The sequence below is a fragment of the Larus michahellis genome, chromosome 4, assembly GCF_964199755.1.
Source record: "Larus michahellis chromosome 4, bLarMic1.1, whole genome shotgun sequence".
NCBI lineage: Eukaryota > Metazoa > Chordata > Aves > Charadriiformes > Laridae > Larus > Larus michahellis.
In genome coordinates this window covers 48313236-48336648 of record NC_133899.1, presented here as the reverse complement: position 1 = coordinate 48336648, position 23413 = coordinate 48313236, and the positions used below count along the sequence as shown (strand labels likewise).

The 23413-nt window shown below is 49.8% G+C and overlaps 1 protein-coding gene across 3 annotated transcripts in view; it reads left to right on the top strand.

Annotated features, from left to right (window-relative positions):
- Positions 1-23031, top strand: part of CREB3L1 (cAMP responsive element binding protein 3 like 1) — a 46192-nt gene extending 23161 nt beyond the window's left edge. Inside the window, exons 2-12 of one of the 3 annotated variants that reach the window (XM_074584507.1) lie at positions 1593-1821; positions 6551-6711; positions 8386-8464; positions 9415-9575; positions 10186-10335; positions 11133-11191; positions 13087-13155; positions 15527-15626; positions 19715-19835; positions 20069-20315; positions 20716-23031. In XM_074584507.1, coding sequence (XP_074440608.1) covers positions 1593-1821; positions 6551-6711; positions 8386-8464; positions 9415-9575; positions 10186-10335; positions 11133-11191; positions 13087-13155; positions 15527-15626; positions 19715-19835; positions 20069-20315; positions 20716-20752 — 1413 coding nt within the window. In that variant the 3' untranslated portion in view covers positions 20753-23031. The remainder of the gene's footprint in view (positions 1-1592; positions 1822-6550; positions 6712-8385; positions 8465-9414; positions 9576-10185; positions 10336-11132; positions 11192-13086; positions 13156-15526; positions 15627-19714; positions 19836-20068; positions 20316-20715) is intronic. The other 2 variants (XM_074584505.1, XM_074584506.1) reach the window with 2 other exon arrangements.
- Positions 23032-23413: the final 382 nt, after the last annotated feature.

Sequence of the window (23413 nt, the reverse complement as noted above, 5' to 3'; positions counted from 1 at the left end):
TTGTGTCAGGCAGAATGCAGGCAGTAGACACTCCCCCCCACTTCCAACATGCTTTGTGGGCATCTGATTTTTTAAATTGAGTGGCCGAGGGGTGATATTGGAGGGTGAAGGGCACTGGCATGTTGGGAGACTGCTGCAGCTCACTATCTCCCTCCCCCACTTGGTGGGAAGTGTGGGTCTGTTCACCTGGAGCCTACTTCAATCCCCAGCCTCACCCCAACCTTCTGACAGCCAGCATAATGTTGACAGAGTGATACTGTGTTCAGGTAAAACAAATATACCTTCCTGTAGGAGCAGGAACCTGCAGGCTCCAGTATCCGGGGTCCTCTGACCAACTCCTCTCTCAGTCCTAGTGCTGTAGAAAGAAAGGACTGCACGCACGCCATGCTTCTCTGGGAGCTGGGCTCTTTCCTGAGCTCAGCTCTCACATTGGAATTCATTGGCATTCATGTCTCCACTCTAGGACCTGCATGCTGTCGCCCAGTCTCTCTCATCCATACCCTGTTCCTCTTGGTATTTCAATATGCTGCTTTCAATGCCTTTCTGCCCACCCAGATGCTTTTCCAGGCAGGGGGAGGGGACCCAGTCTGACTCTGCTGAGCTCTCTCCAGTTCATTTAAGTTACACAGTTCCGTCTGTGTAATATAGTCACTTGAATGTATCTGTCTTTTCTTTCCTCTCCCTGAGCCAGAAGCCTCAATCTGCCAACAAATGGGATAATTTTTCAGCTGGTGTTTGGCAACCATCATTTTTCTCCCTGCCCAACCAATGCTTTGTTGTAGCAAATGGAAAAGTTAGTGATTTGACTTCTGCATAGGAGGATATGCCTCAAAGGAAACAGGTTCCCTGTAGCATCAGGAGCCCAGCTCTGCAGCAGCACTGGCCAAATTTACTGACTGTTACTGGAATGATTAGTGGAATGATTGTTTGTTGTTAACAGCCCATCTGTAGTGTTTAAACTTCATCGGGGAGCTGAATTTCACAGGCATTATCTGGCTAGAGGACAGCCTCATATGGTCCACAGAGGGGCTGTGAAATCCCAGAGGAAATTAAATACAACAGGGGGCCTTCCTGTTATGTTGATCCAACTGATCTTTTTTTCTCTGACAGAAATCAGCAGCTGGATTGGTGTTCTCTGGGGCATCAGAGTGCCTGTTGCTGCTGGCAGAGAACATGAGAAAGTGTCTGTCACCAAGGACAGGTGCCGAAGACCTTGATTTTCTGCCACACTTGCATTTTGTCATCACAGGGATTTCTTGCCGTGTGCTCTTATTCAGCTCGTTGTCACAGTGAGATGATGTTGGGAAGCTGAACATAGGTACCCACAGAGGAAAGGGGAGATGTGAGAATATAGAAGAGCTTCATAAGTGTTTGTGGCATAGATAGACGGAGAAGATGTACAGCACAACGGACCTTTCTATCTTAATTCAAGGTGTTTTTATCAAACTGATGCAGGCAAGCGATAAGAACTGCTTTTTCCCATCCAAAAAGGGCTATTGCTGAGGTTTGGCTCTCAGAGCAGGGGAAGGCTCTCAAATCCCTCTTGGAGTTGACACTAACACTCTCTCCCTCTTTTTCTTGTCTTTGCTCAGCATTTCTCAGAGAACCTGGATCACTTCTCTGACAACATGGAGGATTTCTCCAACGACCTCTTCAGCAGTTTCTTCGATGACCCAGTACTGGCTGAGAAGAACCCGCTGCTGGACATGGACCTGGATCCACCCACTCCAGGCATCCAGGCAGAGCACAGCTACTCCCTCAGTGGAGACTCTGCTCCCCAGAGCCCCCTCGTGCCTGTCAAGACTGAAGATAATGTTAACGGTAAGCATGAGACGTGCACACTGCACAGCTTTGGGCACATCTGTTAGCAGAGGCTCTGGCTGGCTTCCATGTATAAGGACACACTGGCTATTCCCTGGGCTTGCGCATGGCAAATCCAGGGAAGAATTTGATCTGCCGTTGTCAAATACAGCCCACATTTTTTCCTTCAGTTTGTGCTCTGACAGTCACATTGCTCCTTTGCCGGGCTAAGTGTTATTTACGAGAATGATAATTGGTTGTGGTTCCATGTGCTGCCAGCTTCTGGCAAGTAATAGGCAATGTCTCTTTAGGACCCTGCAAACCTGGGTGTGGGTGCCCTAGATCCAGGTCTGTTTTGGCATCAGGCAGCAGGGTTTTGGCTTGAATATAGGAAGCATGAGGCTCTGGCTGCAACCAGTGCTGGTACATGTGGAAAGCTAAGTGGCTTCTTTACCAGCAGATCTTTTAGCAGCAGACAGAGAGGAACAGTCATTTCAAAACCTATTTTTAAAACAATTCATTTCGGGATAATTTATGATGGCTGGATATTTTTAGAGCCATCCTTGCAGAGAGTCCTGTAATTTGTGGGACTGTGTGGGTGTCCCAACAGCTGATGGACACCAGGCTGCCTGAAAAAGCAGTGGCACAGGCTCAGTGTACACAGAAGAAAGCTGTTCCTTTGAGCAAGAGTGAGTCCTGGGACAGAGGCTTCCCTCTCATGGCCAGGAATGATCCCAACTCTCTGGTACAGACACCACGGCAGGAGGAGAGGAGCTGGCCTCCACTGCCTCTTTAGTCCCTGCAAAGGGCACAGCCATCAGTGCCACGTTCCTTAGGGGCCACTCAGAGAGATGCTGGGAGACAGGCTCATGGCAGGCCAAGCAAGCTGTGCCTTAGTACCAAAAAAGCTTTCCATTTACATTTATTTTTCCTTAGCTTTTAACCCCAGTACAGTCTTGGAGGGCACTCAGCCCAAACCGGCAACTGGGCGACTAACTAAAAACAAACCAGCATGAGCGCATAGACAAACCTTTATTTTGCCCCTGCAAATGAATATGAGATGAGGCACGGGAATGAAAGAAGCAAAAGGCTTCAGTTTGTAGAAAGCAGTGAAATGAAGTCTGCCTGCATGAAGCTACCGCAGGGGCTCCTCTCTGAGACACTTGTCACCACTTCTGCTCCTCTCCTCTGTGTCTGGACATGCCCCTGCTTCAGCTGCAGCATCTCCAAGACAAGACCTCCTCCTGAATGGAGAGCAACACTGATCCTTGGGCAGAGGCCAGCACAGGGTGTACAGCGCATGACCCAGATCAGCTCTATACAGGGGGTAAGGCCTAGTATTAATGTGACAGGTATAGGGGTATCTATGCACCCACTCCTGCAGTGGGATAATTCAACCCATCTTTCCAGGGCTATCTTGGCTTGTAATTGGATGTGAGTCATATTCTAGTTTAGCCCTGAGTCAGGTCCAGTATTTGTAACACTGTGCAGTCCTTTTGGCACAGTTCCATCCAGTCTCAGTCCTTTTAGACATTCACTTCAAATTAATTACCCGGGAATGGCTTTTCTTTAACATTAAGCAAGCTCTGCTTGGTCTGCAGAGCTCCTCAGGAATGCCTGGGTACTGTCTGGGCTTGAAGCTGGCTGAGGCTTGCTATTTATCAGCTTTCTCACAGCTTTTCTACAGATCTCCAAAACACTTCAAAATCCTGCCCCTTCCCACATGGATCCCACTAATATGGGTCAGCTAGGGCAAGCCACTGGGTGCATTGTGACCCTGCTTATCAGTAGAGTCTGCTTTCCAGATGGTTTGCGCATATGGACTGGCTGCTTCAGTTCTCAGTACTAGCCCTCAGTTCTGCAGGGCGTGATTTGATGCCAGGAGCAGGGGGAGCCAGGGTTGTGCAGAACAGCGGGTGCTGGACCGGCCTCAGGCTAGTGCCCGCACTCCTGTACAGGTCCTGCTTCCTCACTGCTCTTTGCCTCACCTCCTCAACCAACGGTAGCTCTGGATATCTCTCAGCTGTACTTTTTCCCATTATGTATAGAGTATCTAGAGCAAAGGATAAGCCTCACCCAGCAACATACGTGAAATCTGTAATGGTTACAGACTGGCCATACCTCTGAAACATCCTCTCAGGCAGCAGAACATAGAGGTGTCCACACAAAATGCCTTCTCCTCAGTCCCTCATTGACCCTCTCATGGCTTATGTGTTTCTGATTCTGTAACCCAGTCGCTCCCCTGATAGATCTCCGAGGGTGGGAAAGAGAGCAGGGTCAGAATGTAGACAGGAAATGGGAGGACAGCACATACTTATTTGGGTGTCTGCTCCTTAGACTGTCTGGACTGACAGCATGGGGGCTGCTCTCTTGCCGAGTCGAGTGTGAACAGGGAGAGCCCTTGGTGGTCTGCTCTCCTTGCCTGGTAACTTGCTTCAGCAGTAGTCCTCCCAGACAGAGATGCCCCACCCCTCTGAGAAAGAGAGAAATGCAGAGCTTTGCGATAGAAAAGGAAGATGAGGCTTAAAATCACAGTCAGGGAACTTCAGATTAGCCAGTAGGTAAAACCTTCCTGTAGTGGGCATAATGAAACTGCAGAAGAGATTTAATGGGGGAAGCTGTGGACTCTTCGTCCCTTTTCAGAGGGGTAAGATGAAGTCAGACAACCATCTGTCAGGACTGACGCCGGTTTAGTTGAACTTGCCTAGAGCAGTGGGATAGACTGGAAGACCTCTCAAGGTTCCTCATCTCTGTGACAGCCTCTGATCAGGCAGAAGAATTCAGTCCAAGTCTTCTGGCTGCAAACGCTTGTGGCTGTGTAACACCTTGCCTCCTTCCGACAGACAGGGCTTGTCTGCATACCAGGGGTAACTGGGACTTCACTACCAACTGCAGGTTTGGTGTCCTTCACAGGACAGAAAAAACGCAATTCAGTCTGTGTCTGCTCAGCAGCCTCTCTGTTGTCACGGTTGTGCCGTGCACCCCTGCCTGAGACGCTGCCTGACAACATTGGTGCTGCTGCATTGTGGGAAGCTCTAGGAAGTGATCCAGCAGCACTGAGAGCACCACTCAGCTGATATACACACAGAGCAGCCACAGGAACTCATGTCTGTGCCTGAAGATGTCCAGTCGCACAGGGAGCTGGAAGGAATGAGCCTCAGCTAGAGAGACCTGTCTAGTCAGCAAATTAAGAGGTGCGAGACCAAAGACAGGAAGGCAACATGTTCCACTGGCAAGGGCAACACTGTGTTAACTGATACAATTCTTGCCCAATCTTTAACACCATTGTGTCCATGCAAAAGCCAGACAGAGTCAAGATTCTGCCCTGTCCTCTCCTGAGGGCAACAGAGCCTGAGCTGGGCAAAGATGTTAATCTAAGTTTAGTTCAGATGGCAGCTCCCACATGAACAGCTGCTTGCTTGTACTGTTCTTTGTGCAGGCCTTTCTGGAGCCAAGAAGGACCTTTCTCCCTCTTTTCTCTTGCCAGGACACCTTCTAGACTGAGACATGCACTGCAGAGCTGCTTTGGGCAGCAGACAGCTAGGCAACACCCCTGGGTCTGTGAGTGCTGTATGCAGAGAGCAGTGCAGAGGGATCAGAGAATGAGCCCGACTGTGGCCTCATGTTGAGCCAACTGGGATGCTACCTGGTGACACACTTAGCAATAGTCTGTCCTGTGTCAAGACAAATGCATTTCTGGTTTTCAGATAAAAAGGGGAAGGGATGAGGATTAGGATGCAGGCTCCAGGCCAGCTAGGAGTAGGTTTTTGGCAGGCTGAAGTGTTTGAAGAGCAACGAGGGGACCAAAACTTGAGAGCAGAGCCCAGGCAGCTCTCCTGCCTAGCAGGTTTTTTCCCCCATCTGAGCTGCAGCTTATCCACCACGGCCTGAATCCCAGCTTCTGGAAACTCTGCTTCCAGTGACAAACCAGGCTGATGCCGCAGATGTGCATGGGACAGAGCAGGCAGGGGTCGAGGGGAGTATCCCCACACAGCTCCATTCAGTTCTCTTCAGACACTTCCTTTCCCTCGCTGCTGCTTTGATCCCTGCCAGCAATGGCAGTGGGGCATGGCTGTAGGCAGCAGTCCTCCTGAGCAGCGCAGGGTGGAGGAGGGAGCCTCAGAGGTGAGACTGAGGGGAGCAGCTGTGTGAGCAGCATTACAAGCAGGTGCTACACTGGACTTCCTTCCACAGAAACGGACCTTCCTCCTCTCCCATCATGCAACAAAGCTCTGGTACTTGGCACAACATTGGCGGGAGGACAAAGCAGCACGTACAGCCGCTTGTCAGCCTTTCACTGTCACCGTGTTTGCCCTCTCACCAGCTCTAGCACAGAGATGGTGCTATTCTTGGTAACACACCTGGCAGCTCTGTGATGCTGGCCGTGCTGCCGAAGGAGCAACAGCCCGGCATCTTCCTCTCACTGAGCTCTATATATAAATAAGCTCCAGAGGACAAGACTGAGACATCACTGGGGGAAGAAACCCTGCAGCTGTCCTCCAGCACTCGGGTTGCACAGTCGGAGCAGAGCAGAGGCACAATCCCTCTAGCTCTGTCCTGTCTGCTCCCTGCACGCTGGAGGTTCATTCCCTTTTGTACTATGTGTTGTGGGCCTGCACATGCTTGTGTGGTGGCAGTGCTAAACTTGGAAAGGCAGCCTCCCCAGACGGGGGGAAGCTGTCTACATGGATTATTTTTTTTCTTGTCCTGTTCTTGCTGGAGTTTGACTCTCATGTTGTGCGTATTTCAGAGCTGGAGAATGGAGTGTGGTCACTGGGGCCCAAGCTCTGCTCCATCATGGTGAAACAGGAACAGAACCTGGCTGTAGACCTGCCTGAGTCCCAGCTAGCTGCCAGCTCCATACCAGTGCTGAACCTCAACTCTCTGCAGAGACTGCCAGTCCCCGAGGAGGTGAGCCCATCTAAGATCCATCGGGAGCCTGGGCTCTCACACAGCGGCAACCCTGGTGATGCGGACCCAGCCATGTGACTGCAGGGTTCTGCTAGGTGATTTAGCTGCTGGACAGACAGAGGAAGGTGATACAAAGTCCAAATATTGCATTATTTGTCATTCCCCTCTTGAAACGGCAGTCAGAGCAGCAGCACACCTGATGCTAGCTAGAACTGTGTTCTTGATTCGCACACTGAAGCTACAAGACACGTTATCCTTCCAGAGAAAACAATGGAAGGAGGGTTTTCTCCAGCACAGGAGGTTTTACAGTCTTGGTTAAATACAAGTGTGTTTCCTTGGCACAAAATCCAAAGGATTTTAAACTTGCATGTGCTGGAGGCCAGTCCCCCACCAGTCTGCCAGTATTTCTATAGCCACTCTTGGCTAATTTTCTTTTTTTGGACAACAGTGTCAATTGATGTGATAGCAGTGACCCCACTATTCCTGAGTATAGACCCCTGCTCTGCCACTGTCTTTTTCATGGCCTTGGGCTTATCATATGGCCTCTCACTTTTCTCAGCTGCTTACTGGAAATGGGGGTCCCACTCCAGGTCCTGCTGGCATTTTTCTATGAAGCAGCAGGAATTATTATTTCCAGGAAACAAGGGGCCACAGCTTTTGGTCATGTCTAAGTTCTTAAGAAGTCTGTTTGTTCGGAAGGAGGCTCACTTATGCCACTGGTATGTGGGTGTAAGCTGGGGGCTCAGTTCAACTGGCTTCAAGTCCAGCCATGTTGGATGGGAAGGTCTGACCAGCCTCACGCAGGCCTTGGCTATAGTAGATAACAGTAGAGCATCTCTGGGGTTCGCTTCCTTTTTCCACTCCTGCTGAGCATCTTCCCATTTAAACGACCATCCAAAAGAAATGGGTACTTCCAGCCAAAACTGCACAAACTTCCTCCATTATTTACACAGCTTGAACTCGCTGTGCCCTCGAAGCTCTGCTGTGTGTGCTCAGCAGCCGTACCATGGTGCTCTCTCAGCTGTGTTTACAGTCTGGAGGAGTTTGCAATGTGTCTGTTTAGTGTAAAAACTCCCCCAGCCTATGGTGGGATGGGGGCTCGTGAGCCAGGGAACTGAGGGGCAGCATAGCCCAGATGGGAATAAATCTACTCTTTATTTAACTCTCAGTCCCCTCCAATTGGAAACAGCTGCCCAACAGCCATGGTGAAAATCATGTTAGCAGTACAGGAGAGTTGTTCTGTTTCTGTTTCTGTACAACCTCTATACTCCCATTTCTAATGAAGGCAGATCAAAGAGGGATTTCCCATGGTAATGCAGAGGTTGGCTTAAATGGCACTGTCTGGGTCTAGCAGGGGAAGAATTGCCGAAGATAAAAGTCATCTGCCTTTTGGAGGTACTCAGTGCACTGCTTGGCAGCATATCCATCTGCCACTGCCTCTTCCTCTGCAAACATGTGTTTGCACTCTGTGTGCCCAGCAACATGGACTTCAGGGGGCTTATGTTTGGACTCCTGTTTTTTGTTATGGGTGGTGAGAGGGTGCTTTGGGGCAGAGCTGTGAGATGGGGCAGTACGGAGAGCAGGGGAGCAGTGGCTATCAGGAGAACTTAGTGGGAGCCCTCTGGGCAGGGTAGGAGGCAGCGCGCAAGAGCTCTTTCTGCTTTTTTTCCACAGACTCCCATAGAAATGACTCCAGCACCTGTGATCAAAGCTGAACCTAAAGAGGTCAACCAGTTTCTAAATGTACCTGCAGGTAAGAAGATAGTATTTGCTGGTCAACTTACATCCCTGTATATTACTCAGATAGACAGAGATCATTACTATATGGGGAGGAAAGACAACACCTGAGAGCAGAGCCATGCATACAAGGTAGCACTGGGGCACAGACCATTAGAGGAGTGAGCGCTGCACTGTTCCAACTCAGATCAGTGTCTGGACCAACAGCCACGCACAGAATTGTTCAGACAGGGAGTCCCAGGCAAAACAGGCTACTTCAGAGTTGGAAATATGCAAGAGTGCCTTTAAAATCCTCAGAGGGACTGTAGTGTTATCCAAAAACAACCATCTGAAAGTCAGGAAATTCAGGATCCAGTTTAATTTGAAAGAAACCCAAGCATCTGAAAATCTGCCGATGCACAAATGAAAGCACTATAGGAACTCCCACTGCCCCAGAGAGACATTCCTTATGCATATTCCCACCTCCGTTAAGGCCCCCAGGGCTCTCCAGTACAAAGTGGGGACAGTTTTCAAGCGCTTGGCAACTGAGTGACCGGAGCCCCTTTGGATCAAGTGTGCTGGCAAGTGTGTGAGCCCTGTGGTGCTTTTGGAAGAGCTCATCTCTTACAGAGTTTCCTGTACTTGTGAACAGGGTATGGAGCAAAACATCACGGGCTTTGTACTCTGTTTTGGTTGACACCGGAGTACCTTACTGCTTTGTAAATACCTTTGGTGTCTTGGCAAAGCCCCTGCGAGCTCTCTGAATCCTGCAGTTCCTAGTTTAGCACGTTTGAGGTCAGCCTCAACTCTCTCTTGGGCAGTGCTCAGTCCAGCCTTGTTCTCAGACCCACCCTGTCTTGTGAGACTCATCACCCTCTCCTTTCAATCCTGTGTTATGTCAGTGCCTATTCCTGTTGCTACTGAGAGCCCTATGCCTGTACCAACAGGCTGCATGAGAGCCATTGACTTGATCTCCTTATTTCTCAGTAGATGACCTGGTGCAGATGCCTCCAACTCCACCCAGCAGCCATGGCAGTGACAGCGACGGATCTCAGAGCCCCCGGTCTCTGCCTCCCTCCAGCCCAGCCCGACCTGCTGCTCGCTCTTCTACTGCCATCTCTTCCTCACCTCTCCTCACAGCACCACACGTAAGGGGGCAGCAGGACATCACTGGGACACAGGGCTCCTTGGTACTCAGAGGGGTTTGGAGGCTTTCTGAGGCTCATGTTGGGGATCCTGCCCTTGTTAAGGGCTCCAAGCTGAAAAGCTCTGGCAAAGCAATGTGGTGTCCTAGCACAGCAGTGTGGGGACAGGATGGTGCTCACAGGAATGAGGAGAGGCACAATGAGTCTTGACCAATGCCTGCCAACAGCTACTGTGTTTTAGCAAGTGCTGTCTTTCACCCCATACTTTGGGAAGTGGCCTGTGCACTGGAGGACTTTCTGAGGATGTTAATGGAAGAGAAAGGAATATCTGGGAATTCCCATAACTAGACTGTGCTCCATCGGCCAAAGGTTCTTTGGCGGGGTCCTGCAGTGCAAGTGTGTAACCAGCCTCACCACGAAGGAGTAGATGCCCTGCCAAGTAAAAGAGGAAGGCAGCTGCTGAGCTGTGCCCCCAGGATCAGTTTGAGAGCAGGAAAGAGCACTGCCCTGCACCTATTTGTACTAAGCCCCTAGCTGCTCTGCAAGGCTTTAAGGGGGATTACTGGGATAGAACTCCTTGCTGATGCTGACATCTGCTCTCTGTGTGTTTCAGAAGTTACAAGGGACCTCTGGCCCGCTGCTCTTGACTGAAGAGGAGAAACGCACCTTGATTGCTGAGGGCTACCCCATTCCTACCAAGCTGCCCCTCACCAAAGCAGAGGAGAAAGCACTGAAGAGGGTCAGGAGGAAAATCAAGAACAAGGTGACTGCCAAAAATATAACCATGCAGTTCCCATGATTCCAGAGCATCCTCAGCTGATCAGTGCTATAGTTACCCTCGCCTCCTCAGCTGCAGTGCAGCTCAGAAATGGTGGGATCCTGCCTTTGGTACACTGGTACGAGCCTCCCAGCCCACAGAAATAGTGCCATGGGGCATCTCTGCATGCGTGCTGTACATGCAAGCCCTATCTGGGAAGTGTGACTTCCAGCCCAGATCCTGGGAGCGTGTGGCCTGGGATGGGGCCCACAAGCTAAGGCATCATGGATCAGACAAACCGGCCTGGTCAGGCCTTGCTTGTGGGGGCAGAGCCATTGCATAGTCCAGGAAGGGTGATCCACAGAGCTCATTATCCAGGCAGAGGCTGTGAGACTTTAGACTCTGATTAGAAAGCATCCCATAAGAGAAATGATGAGACCCTGAATTAGTCAACCAGTGACTCAGAAGTGGTCTGGGGCAGAATCTGCCCAGATGGCCACAGCACGTACCCATGTGAGTCAGAGGACTTCAAAGCAACCCTAAAGATGCTCTCAGCAGCGAGGGGGTCAGGCATACCGCAACAAATGGCTGTGGCCTACAGGCCAAAGAAGGCTGCATACCTGCTGCATCCATCCCTCCAAGTTTTGGCCCGGAGATTGGTGGGAATGGCAGACTGGAAAGCAACTTCCCCATTTATCTTTAGGGTGCTGTGTGTGCAGGGAGCAGACAACATGAGGGAGCCACAAAGAAATGTCTAGAGGCTTATGATACTGACTGCTCTCTGATGGCTGCCCTCCTCACAGATCTCTGCTCAAGAGAGTCGCAGGAAGAAGAAAGAATATGTGGAGTGTCTAGAGAAAAAGTAAGTTTCTTCTTTTCAGTTTTACCTTTGAAAAAGGAGCCCTATCCATGCACAGCCCCCCTTTCTAGTGTTTTTGTCTCTGAATTGCTCAGAGTACAATTCCTTGCAAGCCTGGCTGCACAGAAGTTTGGTTTGGGACCCTGCCCCTACTCCCCTCCCTCCTAGAAATCCTCTTGCAGGATAAAGATTGCTCTAGAAACCTTGTATTTCCAACTGCTTAGTTTGGCTGGTCCCTTACAGAACACAGGCCATTTTGGCTGACAACAAGGTGGGATTTTGGGTAAGAGTCATGTTTCCCCACTAGAAGTTGCTCCTACTTTGTCTGACCCATAAGCAGCAGGCCCCCTGAGGACACTGGCCACAGCTTTTCCCCCTCTATTCCCATAAGGGTGGACACACAAGCATTTGATAGCAAGAAAAACCTTTAAGTATGGTTATTCCCCACACCCCCTCCCCTTCCACTGTTCCCTGCATGAGCTTTGTTTTTCTCCTTGCAATCCTGAGGTCCTGCATGTATGGCTGGCGTAACCCTAAGGTGACATCACATGACACTGACGGGGTAAAAAATAACTCGAGGGCCTGATCCTGTGATCCCCTCTGTACTAGCAGCACCTGATGGGCATTCCCAGGCAAAGAAGAATGCTGGGATCCAGGTGCAAATTCACATTTCTGTTTAAATACCATCCTCTTCCCTGTTATTAATACCACCTGAGATCCACAAAATGGAAAAAAACAACCCCCAAACCCAACCTTAATTAGCTTTTCTCCCTGATGCTATTTGTTTGTATTCTCTAAGTGCGTAGAAATGCTGAATGAAAACAGATGACTCCCAGCACCTTCAAGTTCTTATGCCCTTCCATAAGCAGCTTGACATGCATGCATGTGTCCAGGCATCAGAGCACATCACCTCCAGCTAATGTCCCACATTAACACCCAGATCCTTCAAGCTGGGGCTGGGGAGTTGGCTGACCTCGCTCAAGTGACAGGTCCAGGGTTTTCTGTGGTAGGGCCTCTTCCCCAGACGTGGCTGTGGTGCCTGTACATACTCAGCGGTTTGTTACGCTAGTGCATTGCTGTGACAGATGGCTTTCAAACAATGCCAGGTTTAAATGTGAACCAAAAGCAGCATTCAGTGAATTTTTTTAATGCAACAAGTCTTCGGTCAACTTGGCTTTCTGTAAGAGCTGTTTTTCAAAAAATTGTACTTGGGCCCTTCACCATTCAGTTTGACACCTTTGCTGCAAGCCCAGTTTTTACACGGAACGCCTGGTTCGGAGGCTGTGCTGGAAACGTCCAGCAGTCTCAGCCTGTGTCCCTGGCCTGCCTTCCTTTGAGCCTGCAGACATTCCCCTTCCTTCGTCCCAGCTGCAGCCCAACCACTTTCCCTTCCGAAGCAGTGGGAGGGAGCCCGCAGGTTCTCTGCTGCCCTCAAGTGCCCGCAGCCGGAGCTGGCCCAGCATTTTTGCAGAACTGCCTGGTTTTCATATGCGAGGCACACAGCCAGGGCAGGTTCTCAGTCTGAGCAGCAGAGGTTTGAATTTGTCCTCCTGTTCCTTTTCCATGCTCCTTAGGGAGGTTTGGAAGTGATGGAAATGCCTGCGTAACTTTGGGTCTGTTCTCACTTGACCTGTCTGTAACTGGGTGCTATTGGCTCCCCCAGCCTTCGGGAAAGCCTGAACTGGGAAATGTCGCACAGAACTGTCCACCTGCAGTCTCACCCCTGGTCTGTCACGGCTGGCTTCAGCCAGACGAGTCAGGGACATCTGGCTCCAGGACCTTATCTGCAGGTGATGGATGGGGCCACTGAGCCTCCACACCCAAAGAGAGGCAAGGACTACGTTTGCTTTATCTGTCGGGCCTTTGTAATTAACTGGCTGTGGGTTTTATTCCCGCAGGGTTGAGACATACACAACAGAAAACAATGAACTCTGGAAAAAAGTGGAGACCTTAGAAAATGCAAACAGGTAAGAGGGGCTAGACCTGACCCTCTGTAGGTGGTGGTGGTGGGGGGGGGTGGGCAGGAAGGGATGCCAGGGGAGCACTGAGGCAGGGGGGTGAGAAAAGAAAGACAGGTTCCCTCACCTCCTGGCGGGCCAGGCGCTGCTCGGCCCGTGGCAGCAGCGAGGCAGCTGGGTTTGGTTAGCAAGCCTGGAATGTTTGTGTTGGGACGTCCAGGCCGTGGCGCAGCGAGGGGAGGGAAGGAAGGCGTTTCTCACATCTCATCCTCCTTCTCCCTGCAGCCCTTTGGGCTCATGCTGCCCTCTCTATAGCCCTGCAGGCTGTCTGCAAGGCAGCTGCACGGAGGGAGGCCCCTCACACCAGCCTCTCAGACCCACTGTTTCTGCTCTTGGGCTCTTTGGAGGAATACAAGCCTCTGGGCATAATATGGCTCTTTCAGGTTTCTCTTAAGAGACCTGAACAGACCCGGTGAATACAGGGAAAGCCCATTCCTCTAATAAAGGTAGCCACCAGCTGCCACCAAATCCAGGGCAACTCCCTGCATATGTGGTACCCCAGCCCAGGCCTTGCCTCTTCCCCTTGCAAAGCAATCCTGAAGGATCTCCCTCCCATCTGCTGCTGCTCATATGAAAGAAGCAAGCTGCTCCCACAGCCCTGAAGCAGGCCCCTGGCTCCCTCGCCCAAGAATCTGGTGAGCGTTTGTGCTCCTAATATGCAGAGCTGGTTGACTGATCACCCGGGGAATTTGCTTCCTTGGAAGCAAATAATGAAGACTCCCACCCCTGCTGTGGGGATGGGCAGCAGGAGCTGGATCAGGGCCCAGCTCTGCTCCCTCTTACCAGATGCAGTAGGTGTAAGCAAGGGCAGGGTCAGCTGCAGGGCTGATGAGGGGGAAGCTCATTTCTATAGCTCCATTTCTATCACCCCCAGCTCAAATTGAAGGGGAGAACTGCAGGCAGAGAGGCAGTCCCCCCACCCACCACTCTGCTGCCACTATAGCTCGTAGAGTACTTGAGGCTCTGTCGCACTCCTTCCTTCCATCCATGACATCAGTGCTGTGGCCCCAGCTTCCAGGCCAGCCACTGGTTCTGGGACCAGGGACTGTCAGGCATGGTCTGGCTGAGGTGTGTGAGTGGCCAGATCCTCCCACCTGCTGGTGACACGGCTGCCCAGCTGCTCTCATCCACTGGGCACAGCCCGGTGCTTGGCCTCTCTGGGAACGCAGGCAGCCCCTGCTGCTGAAAAAGCACAAACCCCACCCTGCAAAATCAGGAGATTGGCCTAAAAGCCAGGAGATATTTTTTTCCAAAATACAAGTTGTGTTCTTTCTAATTCGGTTTGATTTTTGAGCACTGCCAGTGGGACGCTCTGTGCTTCTCTCCACATGTACAATGTGCAGAAGAGGATTTGGAAAGAGATAGAGCTGGGATTCTCCTGCAATCTCCTGGCTCCAGGACCTGGCATTTTATAAAAGCTCAAACATATTTGTGTAAAGCAGTCAGTACTCCCAGGGGGAAACACTTGGTAGTCTGCATTTCAGTAATTTGCAGCCCTTGGGAACTGTGTTCTGTAGTTTCCGTCGTCCCAGATTTCTTCACCAGCCCAGTGAACGATTCAGTGGCTTTTGGTAACACACCTACCACTGTTCTGTGTTTATGTGTGCTGATGCCCGTGTTCAGTTAAATGGGGCAGAGAGACCTGAGCACGTGTTCTGGCTGGGGCAGCCAGAGAATGAATTAATTGCTGAACTCAAGATTTGGCTTTGCCCACATCCCTCTGCAGAGTTTGCCAGAGACTGAAGAAGGTGGAGCGGATCAAAACTGTTTTTTATTTCTGTCTCCACCATATCCACCATACGGTTTGGGGCAGAAGTCAAGCTGCAGAGCGTATCTCTCTGAGTGAAATGGGAGCAGGTGGGCCAGTGCTCGAGGTCTGACCTGACTACAAAGTTCTGCCTCCATCCCAGAGCTTGATTTTCCTGGTGGCCTTCATTGCTCTGGGAGATGATTGGCTGGGCTTTGAGGCATCCAGGAGTCCTAAATCAGTGGGACATTCATAACAGTGGGTAGTTGCAGTGAAGGTTGTGGTGGATCTACTGGTGAAGTGGTGGAGGGGGTTACCTCAATGTAATGGCACCCTGGAACATTCATCCTGCAGTTCCTGCATGGTTTATATCTCAAACTCACCCTTTTTTGTTTCTTGCTTCCTAAGCCTCTTTGGTCAGAGAACTTGGGCAAGATATAGCAAGGGGGAGATACTTGTTTTCACAAGAAGGGAAAATCAGAGTAAAATATGAAGGGGGTAGTGGTGTCCTTTTGTCACTTACTGGTTGCCACCTCCTTATCATGTTTTGATTTGGGTTGTTTCCTATCCCAGGACTTTGCTCCAGCAGTTACAGAAGCTGCAGGCTCTGGTAGCTGGGAAAGTCTCCAGACCTTACAAAATGGCTTCCACGCAGACCGGGACATGCCTAATGGTATGAGCTTCATTTTCATCTTTCTTATGGGCCATGCTTCCCCAGACACTTTTGTTGTTTGCCTGTCTCTGCCCTCTTCCCCACTGCCCAGCTCTGTTGCCAGTTGCATCTGCTCTCTCCTTTTGTGTTAGAGTCACCACAACTGGGCCCTGTGTCATACATACATTGGTAGCGACACTTGTTTTTATGCAACAGCATTAGAATAATTCATGCATTTTCACTGTCTTGTTCTTTGGGCAAAGCAGCACTTTGTTTGCTTTTCATTAGCTATCGGCCATTCAGCAAAAGTCTTCAATGAGCTTCCATTGTAATGGGTAGAGTTTTCTTTTGCTGAGTTGGTAATGCTTAATGTTTTACTCAGCAGGGCAGACGAACAGTTCAAGTATTCCTCCCAGTGGGCATTACCTTGTGTTTATCAGCAAGAAGTGGCATCTGTTCTTGCTATGCCTGCACGTCAGCCTTTGTTAAATCTAGTCGTAATTCTCTTCATTTGCCCTTTTGACTAACCAAAATGATTCAGGGTTGTGTGTTGGTTTTGGTAATCCCTGTTTGCCTCTCATTTCTTGTAGCGGAGGATCGTGGTTAAGCGATGTTGGCTTCACTGTGGAGCTCTGGGGCATGCCAATGTGTGGCCATAAATAGAGTCAATTGCTTATTCTTCATCTCTTTTTTTCCCAGTGGGAAAGTTTCTGATCCATGATAAAAACATAACCTTCAACCCTGTGATGTCTTTGCAGGATTGTCATAGTAGCTGCTTGTGACAAATCTGTCAGAGTTAGTTATCTATATCTAGTTATAACTTCTGTACTGTTAACAGTCATGAAATACAAGCAGGTGGTGAGGTGCTTGCCCCACTTCCTCAGCACCCTCAGTATCGTGAGGGTTTGCGTTTCACTCTTGGTGCAATCAGTTTCCTTGGTTCCAGAGCCCCTGCTCTGTAATTCCCAGCACTTTCTCCTTTCAAACTCTGCTCAAACTTTTGTTACTCTTTGCTGCCCCCATGTCGGACCAGATCTTAATGACTGTCTTTTCTGTTGGCTGTTCTGTGGCTTCATTCCCAAGTTCTTTCCACATTTTTGGGTGTGACCCAGCTGGGCCCAGCGACTCATTGCTCCTTTATGCAGCAGCTCATCAGAGCACCTCTGGCTCCAGCAATTCTTCATCACCACTACATGGAATGAGCAAGTCCAGGAGAGGTGCCTTCCAGACATCCCCTGTGCTATAGGCTGATAAAATGCCTGATTTAGCTTCCCATCAATGTCTTATCTCTCCTTGCTGCTCCCTTCGTTCCACGGCATCCCAGCCCACACACCAACTCTCTCAGGCTTCCGAGCTTTGAAGCATTTCAAGAATGTGTAATTTGCTTTTCTGTCTTTGGCCAGTTCCTCTCATAGGCATCCAAGTTCCCATTTTCCATTTTCAAGTACAGCACTTCTGATCATGACAGATATGTAGAATCATCATGCCTTGCAGGATGGGAGTGGAGCAGTGTACCCTTCTTCTTTAGTTCCATGTCATTCCTGCTGGATATTTGTCCAGCCAGTTCTCGAAGGCCTCCAGTGATGAGCAGTCCTCAGCCTCCTCAGGCAAATCATTCCAGTGCTTCATTATCTTTCCCACATAAAGCTTTCTTGCAATCTCGTCTCAATCTTCCTTCCAACAGCTTAAGCCTATTACAACTTCTTCTGCCTACTGTAAGCAAGATCAGTTTACCCTCCCTTTGTGCAGCTGCATTATACATACTGTAAAACTATTGTTTTTGAGCAACTCCCTTCAGTCTGCTCTGCTAAATCACCACAATTTCTTCAGCCTGAGTTACTGAATCACTGTTTGTTCCCAGAGCTCTCTTCCAGACTTTCTCCAATTGACCTGCATCTTTTTGGAAGTACGGGGCCCAAAGCTGGACACGGTGTTCCACCTGAAGGCTGGTACAGAGCCAGCCAGCCAGCCAGAAAGCCTGTTCATACTGCCCTGGCTGAGATTTGCCCTTTGCAAAATGACATCAAATTGTGCCCACCTTGTGCTCCATTTCAACTCCCAGATCCTCTTCTGTAGAACAGCTGCCTGACCATGTAATTGCTGACGTGTTTCCTCTGTTAACGAGTCCTGCCACCTCGCAGGTCTCAGCAGGTTTTGGCATTTGTCTGTATGGATCTGCTCGCTGTTGTCTTGGACCATTTCTCCCCATGGTCAAGATCATTCTGAATTTGACTGCTGACCAAAAGTTTGCTTGTAGTCACTCCCATCTGCAGATTTGATACAGTCCATCATCCAAGTCAAGCTTAACAATGTTGAATCTTGCCAAAGCCATAACGGATCTTTCTGCTACTCCATCTGCTACTTCCTCCCAGTTTGACAGTGAAACATTTGATAACTACGCTCTCAGGACGTCTTTTTTTGATTAATTTTGCCTCTACCTTTCCAACTGGTTTTGCAGTAGTTTCCTGTAGCTTAGTTTCCCTCACTTTTTAAGAGGTCAAAATAGTGAGATGGTCAAAAGCTGTGAGTTGAATGGTACTCAGAGTCAAACCAAGAGTTATTGTTATGAAGTGTTGTAGAGTTTGAACTGGAACAGAATCAGAGCATCAATCAGAGTTAACCTGAAACAAAACAGAGTAAAAACAATGCTGGTTTGCAAAGCCCCAGTTGAAAGCCATGTTAAAGCAAGATGTTAAGTGTACTGCTCTTTCCCAGCCCATAAAGCCTCTTTGTTTTAGAAGAGAAGAACAGGCTTCACAGGCCAGGCTACCCTTTCTGGAAGTTGTGTGTTTGCCTGTGACAATTCCAAGCAACATCTATTCAGAATTTTTTTTCCCCCTGTTTTTGTGGAATAAGGGTTCTAAAAGCCTTGTGTGTTTGATATGATATGCTTAGACAGCGTCTATGCTGTCCACATTTAATTTCCTTACTTTAAAACCATCCATGAAGAGTCTGGACAACCAATATCCCTCTTTACATAGTGTAGTATCCCTGTGCTATTATTTGATCTTCCACATCTCCCACAATCCACTGGTGGTCAAAATTACCTTGATGTATCAGCTTCTGTGTGTTACTCAGGCATGGCTATTCTGAGATAGGTGGCTATTCTGAAAAGCAGTCAAGCAATTGCTGGGTGTTCCCATAGGTGTCCCCACTCGTCAAACTTACCTAGTTTATTTGTAAGTAGTAAAAATCACCAACAGATGCATTGCCTCTTTGCTCAGCCCAGTCTGAGCACTGAGCTGGCTGCAGTTAGTTATATATATACACTACCCATGGCACATGGATGTTCAGGTAATAAGGATCTGGCTCTGTATCATTTACCACGTGTCCCCTCTTGCTCTGTACTGCTGTTTCCCTAAACTCTATAGAGTCCCTTACGATCAGCACCGGCGTCTCACTCTGAAGCTTTACTATCATGGCAGAATTTGCAGACAGGCGCAGGCCTACCAAAGGGGAATTTCCAGGGAGCTTTCGCCTGCCTCTCTCCTTTTATCACTGCCCAGTAGCTCTGACTGGTCTGCCTGACAGCAGAAGGCATGGACACATGGTCCTGAAAATTTGCATGTCAAGCATAAATTTAACCCTTTCCTTGGACTCACCATCCTTGCTATCAGGTATTGGGGGCTGGAGTTCTACTGTCATTTGTGTCCTCGCATGGATAGTAGCTTCACTTTGCTACATGCTGTGGTACATCACAGATTTCTCCCAGTGAGCTTCCTTTCTTACAGCCCACTACAGCTCCTGCTGAGCCAACGGTCAGGTTCCCTTTGCTCAAGGCAGAGTTTGTCCCTTCTCTTGAGCCTCCCTCTTTCTCAACTTGTTTCCCAGCTATGCCTTCCACCATCTTTCATCATCTGGATGGGCAAGTTCTCACCGTTGAACCAGAAATACTTCAAATAAAGCAATATGAGGAAGCTTTTGACTTCCCTTCTTAGATTTGCAGCAGAGATTAGCAGAGCAAGCCCTTTCCCTCCCTGGGGGACCACAGCGACCCAGTTGTCAGCCTGACCACATGTTCTCACACAGACTCATGTTTGTGTCCTGCAGAGGGGGGGAGTGTTTCCTCATGGCAAGCAGCACTAACCTTGTGCTGATCTCCTCTCTAGGTGCTGGCACTCTGCTTTGTTCTGATCCTGGGATCCCTGATGCCCTGTCTGCCTGAGTTCTCTTCAGCGTCACAGACAGTGAAAGCAACACCAGCACCAGACATTTACACAACTAGTAAGAGTGAGTCTAACGTGCTTCTTCCGTTTCACCCTGTCAAACCATTTCCAGCTCTTCTCTCAACATTCCCAGTTCAGGGGTAGCATCCACCCCTCAGTGCCTACCCCATACACTGGGGGAGTATGAGCATGTATGTATGAGCATGGTATGAGCATGTGCTGAAACCACCACCATGACCCACATCCATTTCAAGAGACCTTGTCCTCATTGTTAACTAGTGTTCTCCTTTTTTCCAGTTCAGTCACGGAGCCTCCTTTTCTATGATGAGGGTGCTGGCTCCTTAGAAGAGAGCTATAGTTCCTTCCTAACCGTGGACCATCCTGAGGGGTGGGAGGCCGAAAAAGGGCAGTCTGAGGAGGGAAGGCCTCATCTGGCCAGGACACATGAGACAGCCAAATATCTGAGCAAATCCCAGCTGGAGGGTCCTGACCAGAACCGAACTGACCCAACTCCTGCCCACCCCAAAGAGCAATTCCATGAGAGGTAAGCAGGTGGGGGCCACTCTCTGAGCCCCAAAACACAGCATGGTGTCTGGGAGTGAGCAGCATGCATGTCCCCTCTGCTGCAAGCTAAGGACAGCTGAGCTGCCTGGGACAGGCAGTTAGCTAAAAAGCAGTGACTGGAGGAGGCCAATGCTGGTAGAGAGCATAAGATTAAGTTTATTTTGTGAGGAAAAAGTTTGGGACTCCATAAAGCAGTGTCCCACTGGCATACTGCTGAGGAGGACTGGGTGATTCAGGTGGTCCCAGGCTTGCTGGTCATTCAGTTCCCTGGGCAAGGGCTCCACCGCCATCAGAGCAAACCATCTGGGCACACAGAGAGGTGAATTTGCATAGGAGGCTGCAATGAACCTTGACTGATGCGTTGTCTTTTCTTTCCTTAGGGAGACAAGCTCCAGTGAGACAGCTGAATACTTGTAGCAGCTGCTGGACCTCAAGGCCTCCTCTGTCTGATTGCAGGATTCCCTCCTCACCGAGCAACTGAGGGGACTTGGCGGGAGAGGACACTGCATTCAGACACTCCTAAACTGGCCTTGGGTTCAGCTTCTTCCCTTCCCCATTTCCCTCCTGTTAGTACTGATCTCTCTGAGGGGAGTCGCAGGACTGCCAGAACCAGCAATAAACGTCTGGCGAAGCCCTGAGACGCCCTCTTCTCCTGGCCTTACCTCCTGATTAAATGAGCACTACCCTATGGGTGTGGGCTCACCTTGGAGTGGAAGGAGATGAGGGGAAGCCCCCAAACTATTCAGCTCACTCCCCAAAGCCTCCAGACCAAGGGGGCTGACCCCAGGCATGTACCCCTTGGCTACATCAGATGCACCTGAAGGAGAGAGAGAGAGTGCTGGATTTACTGTCCTGCCTGGGGGGCTTAGGAGTGGGTGATGCTGGTGCTGGAGAGATGGCTCTGGAGAGTTTGAGCTCCTTCCTTCCCCTCCATCTGTTAGTATACTTCTGCTTCCATTGAGAGAAAACCTAGTTCTTCCTTGCTCTAGTTTTCTTTTGATGGACATGCCTATGTAACTTCCACACCAACTATCTGCAAAGATCTGCACACAAATGGAGTGGGGGAGACCGATCCCAGACAGATAAAACACCGTAAAAATTAGACATCAGCTTCTGGGCAACCAGAGCTCTGAAACAGAGAACAATTTTCCCTCACAACCCACTTCTCCCCACCCTCAGCACCCTTGCTTTGGCAGGGGTGGTATTTCCCTTTCTGTTCCCAGCTTGGGCCCTACAGTGCAGTGCTAAACAGGTCAGTGGCCTTCTCACTTTCCATTCTCCAGGCCTCCCCCTTTGCAAGTGGGTGAGAGAAACCCACTCCCATAACCTGATCCCCATCCCAACTCTCCATCCCCAGTTCTGCTTCATGCAAAATGGGGTCTTTTTAGGAACCACCAAAGAGAGCTCTGCAGCCTACTGGAGGGCTGTCGGATAGCCATCATTCCCCTCACATCCTCCGTGTGCACAGCAGTGTTGTGAAAGCCACTGAGGACATATTGGCATCTCTGGTGACGGGTACATCTTGTCAGGAAAGAGGTGACATGTTGGAATTGGCCAGGGTCACCAAAGACTTTTAGACCTCTTCCGTCTAACTGCTGGCACCAAGGATAGCAAACCCTTGCCATACCACCCCTCAGTCCAGACTTGCCAAGTTTGGTGCTGAAATGACCTCATCTCAAGCCTATGCCATCCTCTTTAGCACCCAGACACCCATTTCTGACCCTTCTTCCTCCCCGGCAAAAGCCCTGCTGAAAGGCTCAAGTGTCTCCTCACTCCATTCCCTCAGCTGCCATTTGATGGAAGGACAATGTGGGAGATGAGTGTTGGAGATCTGGGATGTTGCAGGTTGCCCCATGGTTCTGCATGGGCGTCCCTGTGCACTCTGCCAGGTCTCACAGCAGGCTCCTCTTTGGCTTGTTTCTCTTCAAGCATGCTGGACTCACTCTGCACTGCCCCAGCCTCTCCTCTCCTCCCAGGCTGGGAGTGGGGAGGGCTCCCTGGAGACCAAGGATGGGATGGCTCTTGCTCAAGGACTGGGAGAAGTGAGGGAAGGGCCCTCACATCCCTCTTTTCTCCCTCTTGAAAACTGGTTTTTACCCCCTGAAGCCATTTAGGACAAATTTGGACACAGCTAGCTGCAACCATACATGTGTGGCCAGTGGGGTGAGGAAGAGGAAGGCCTTGAGCATAGCTCAGCTCTTCTTGAGGTTCACACAGGACCTGCTGGTCACCAGATACCACTGCTTTCCCCATCTTCCGCCTCCACCCCAGCACAAAGAACCACTGCCGGGTCCAAGCACGCCCTCCTCCACCCCAACTTCCACTGAGCATGTCCCCGTGCCTCCCACTCCCACCGTTGTACAGAGACCAAGAGCAGAACTCGTTTGTACATAATGAACCTTATTTTGTATTATTGCCGATCCCTTAAAATATTGTATTTTGGAGACTCTCAGATCCTATTTTCAGTATTGTATTTTATTAAGAATTAGTGCGGGCTTGGCATCTATGAACTTCCTTCTTGTTAGCAGCTCACTTTCCCCTTATATTCCAGCAGCTGCTTCTTCCCTCCTTTTTGTTTTTTATTTGGTTTTTTTGTTTGTTTTTTTTTTCAAGCCACCTTTTCCCTTCCACCTATCACTTGCTCTGCATTTGCTTAGTGAAGCAAAATAAAAATAAAATAAAAAGATGCAGCATCAGCCCTGGGTTGACGGGTCCTTTCATTGAAGCATGGTTGTCACGCCAGCCCACACGCACAGCTCCTCACCTCCTGCTGCCTGACTGTCCCATTCCCTGGCCACGTGCAGAATTGGTTCGGTGCTGGGACCTCGTGCTCGGTGTCAGGGGCTAGAAGCAAACTTGCATGGTTTATTTCCAGCAGCACTGTGATTTCTTCTGCAGTTCTGAACAAGTCACAACTGTTCTGCCTCAGTTTCTTCTCCCACTCCAAAATACCATGATCATCCTCTCGGAAGGAGGAAGATCATGGAAGAAACTTTATGAGGTGCAATGAGCTCCTCTGATGAAGGGGCTGTGCTGGACACCATACAACAAAGACATTGCTAGTAGCGCTGCGGCTCT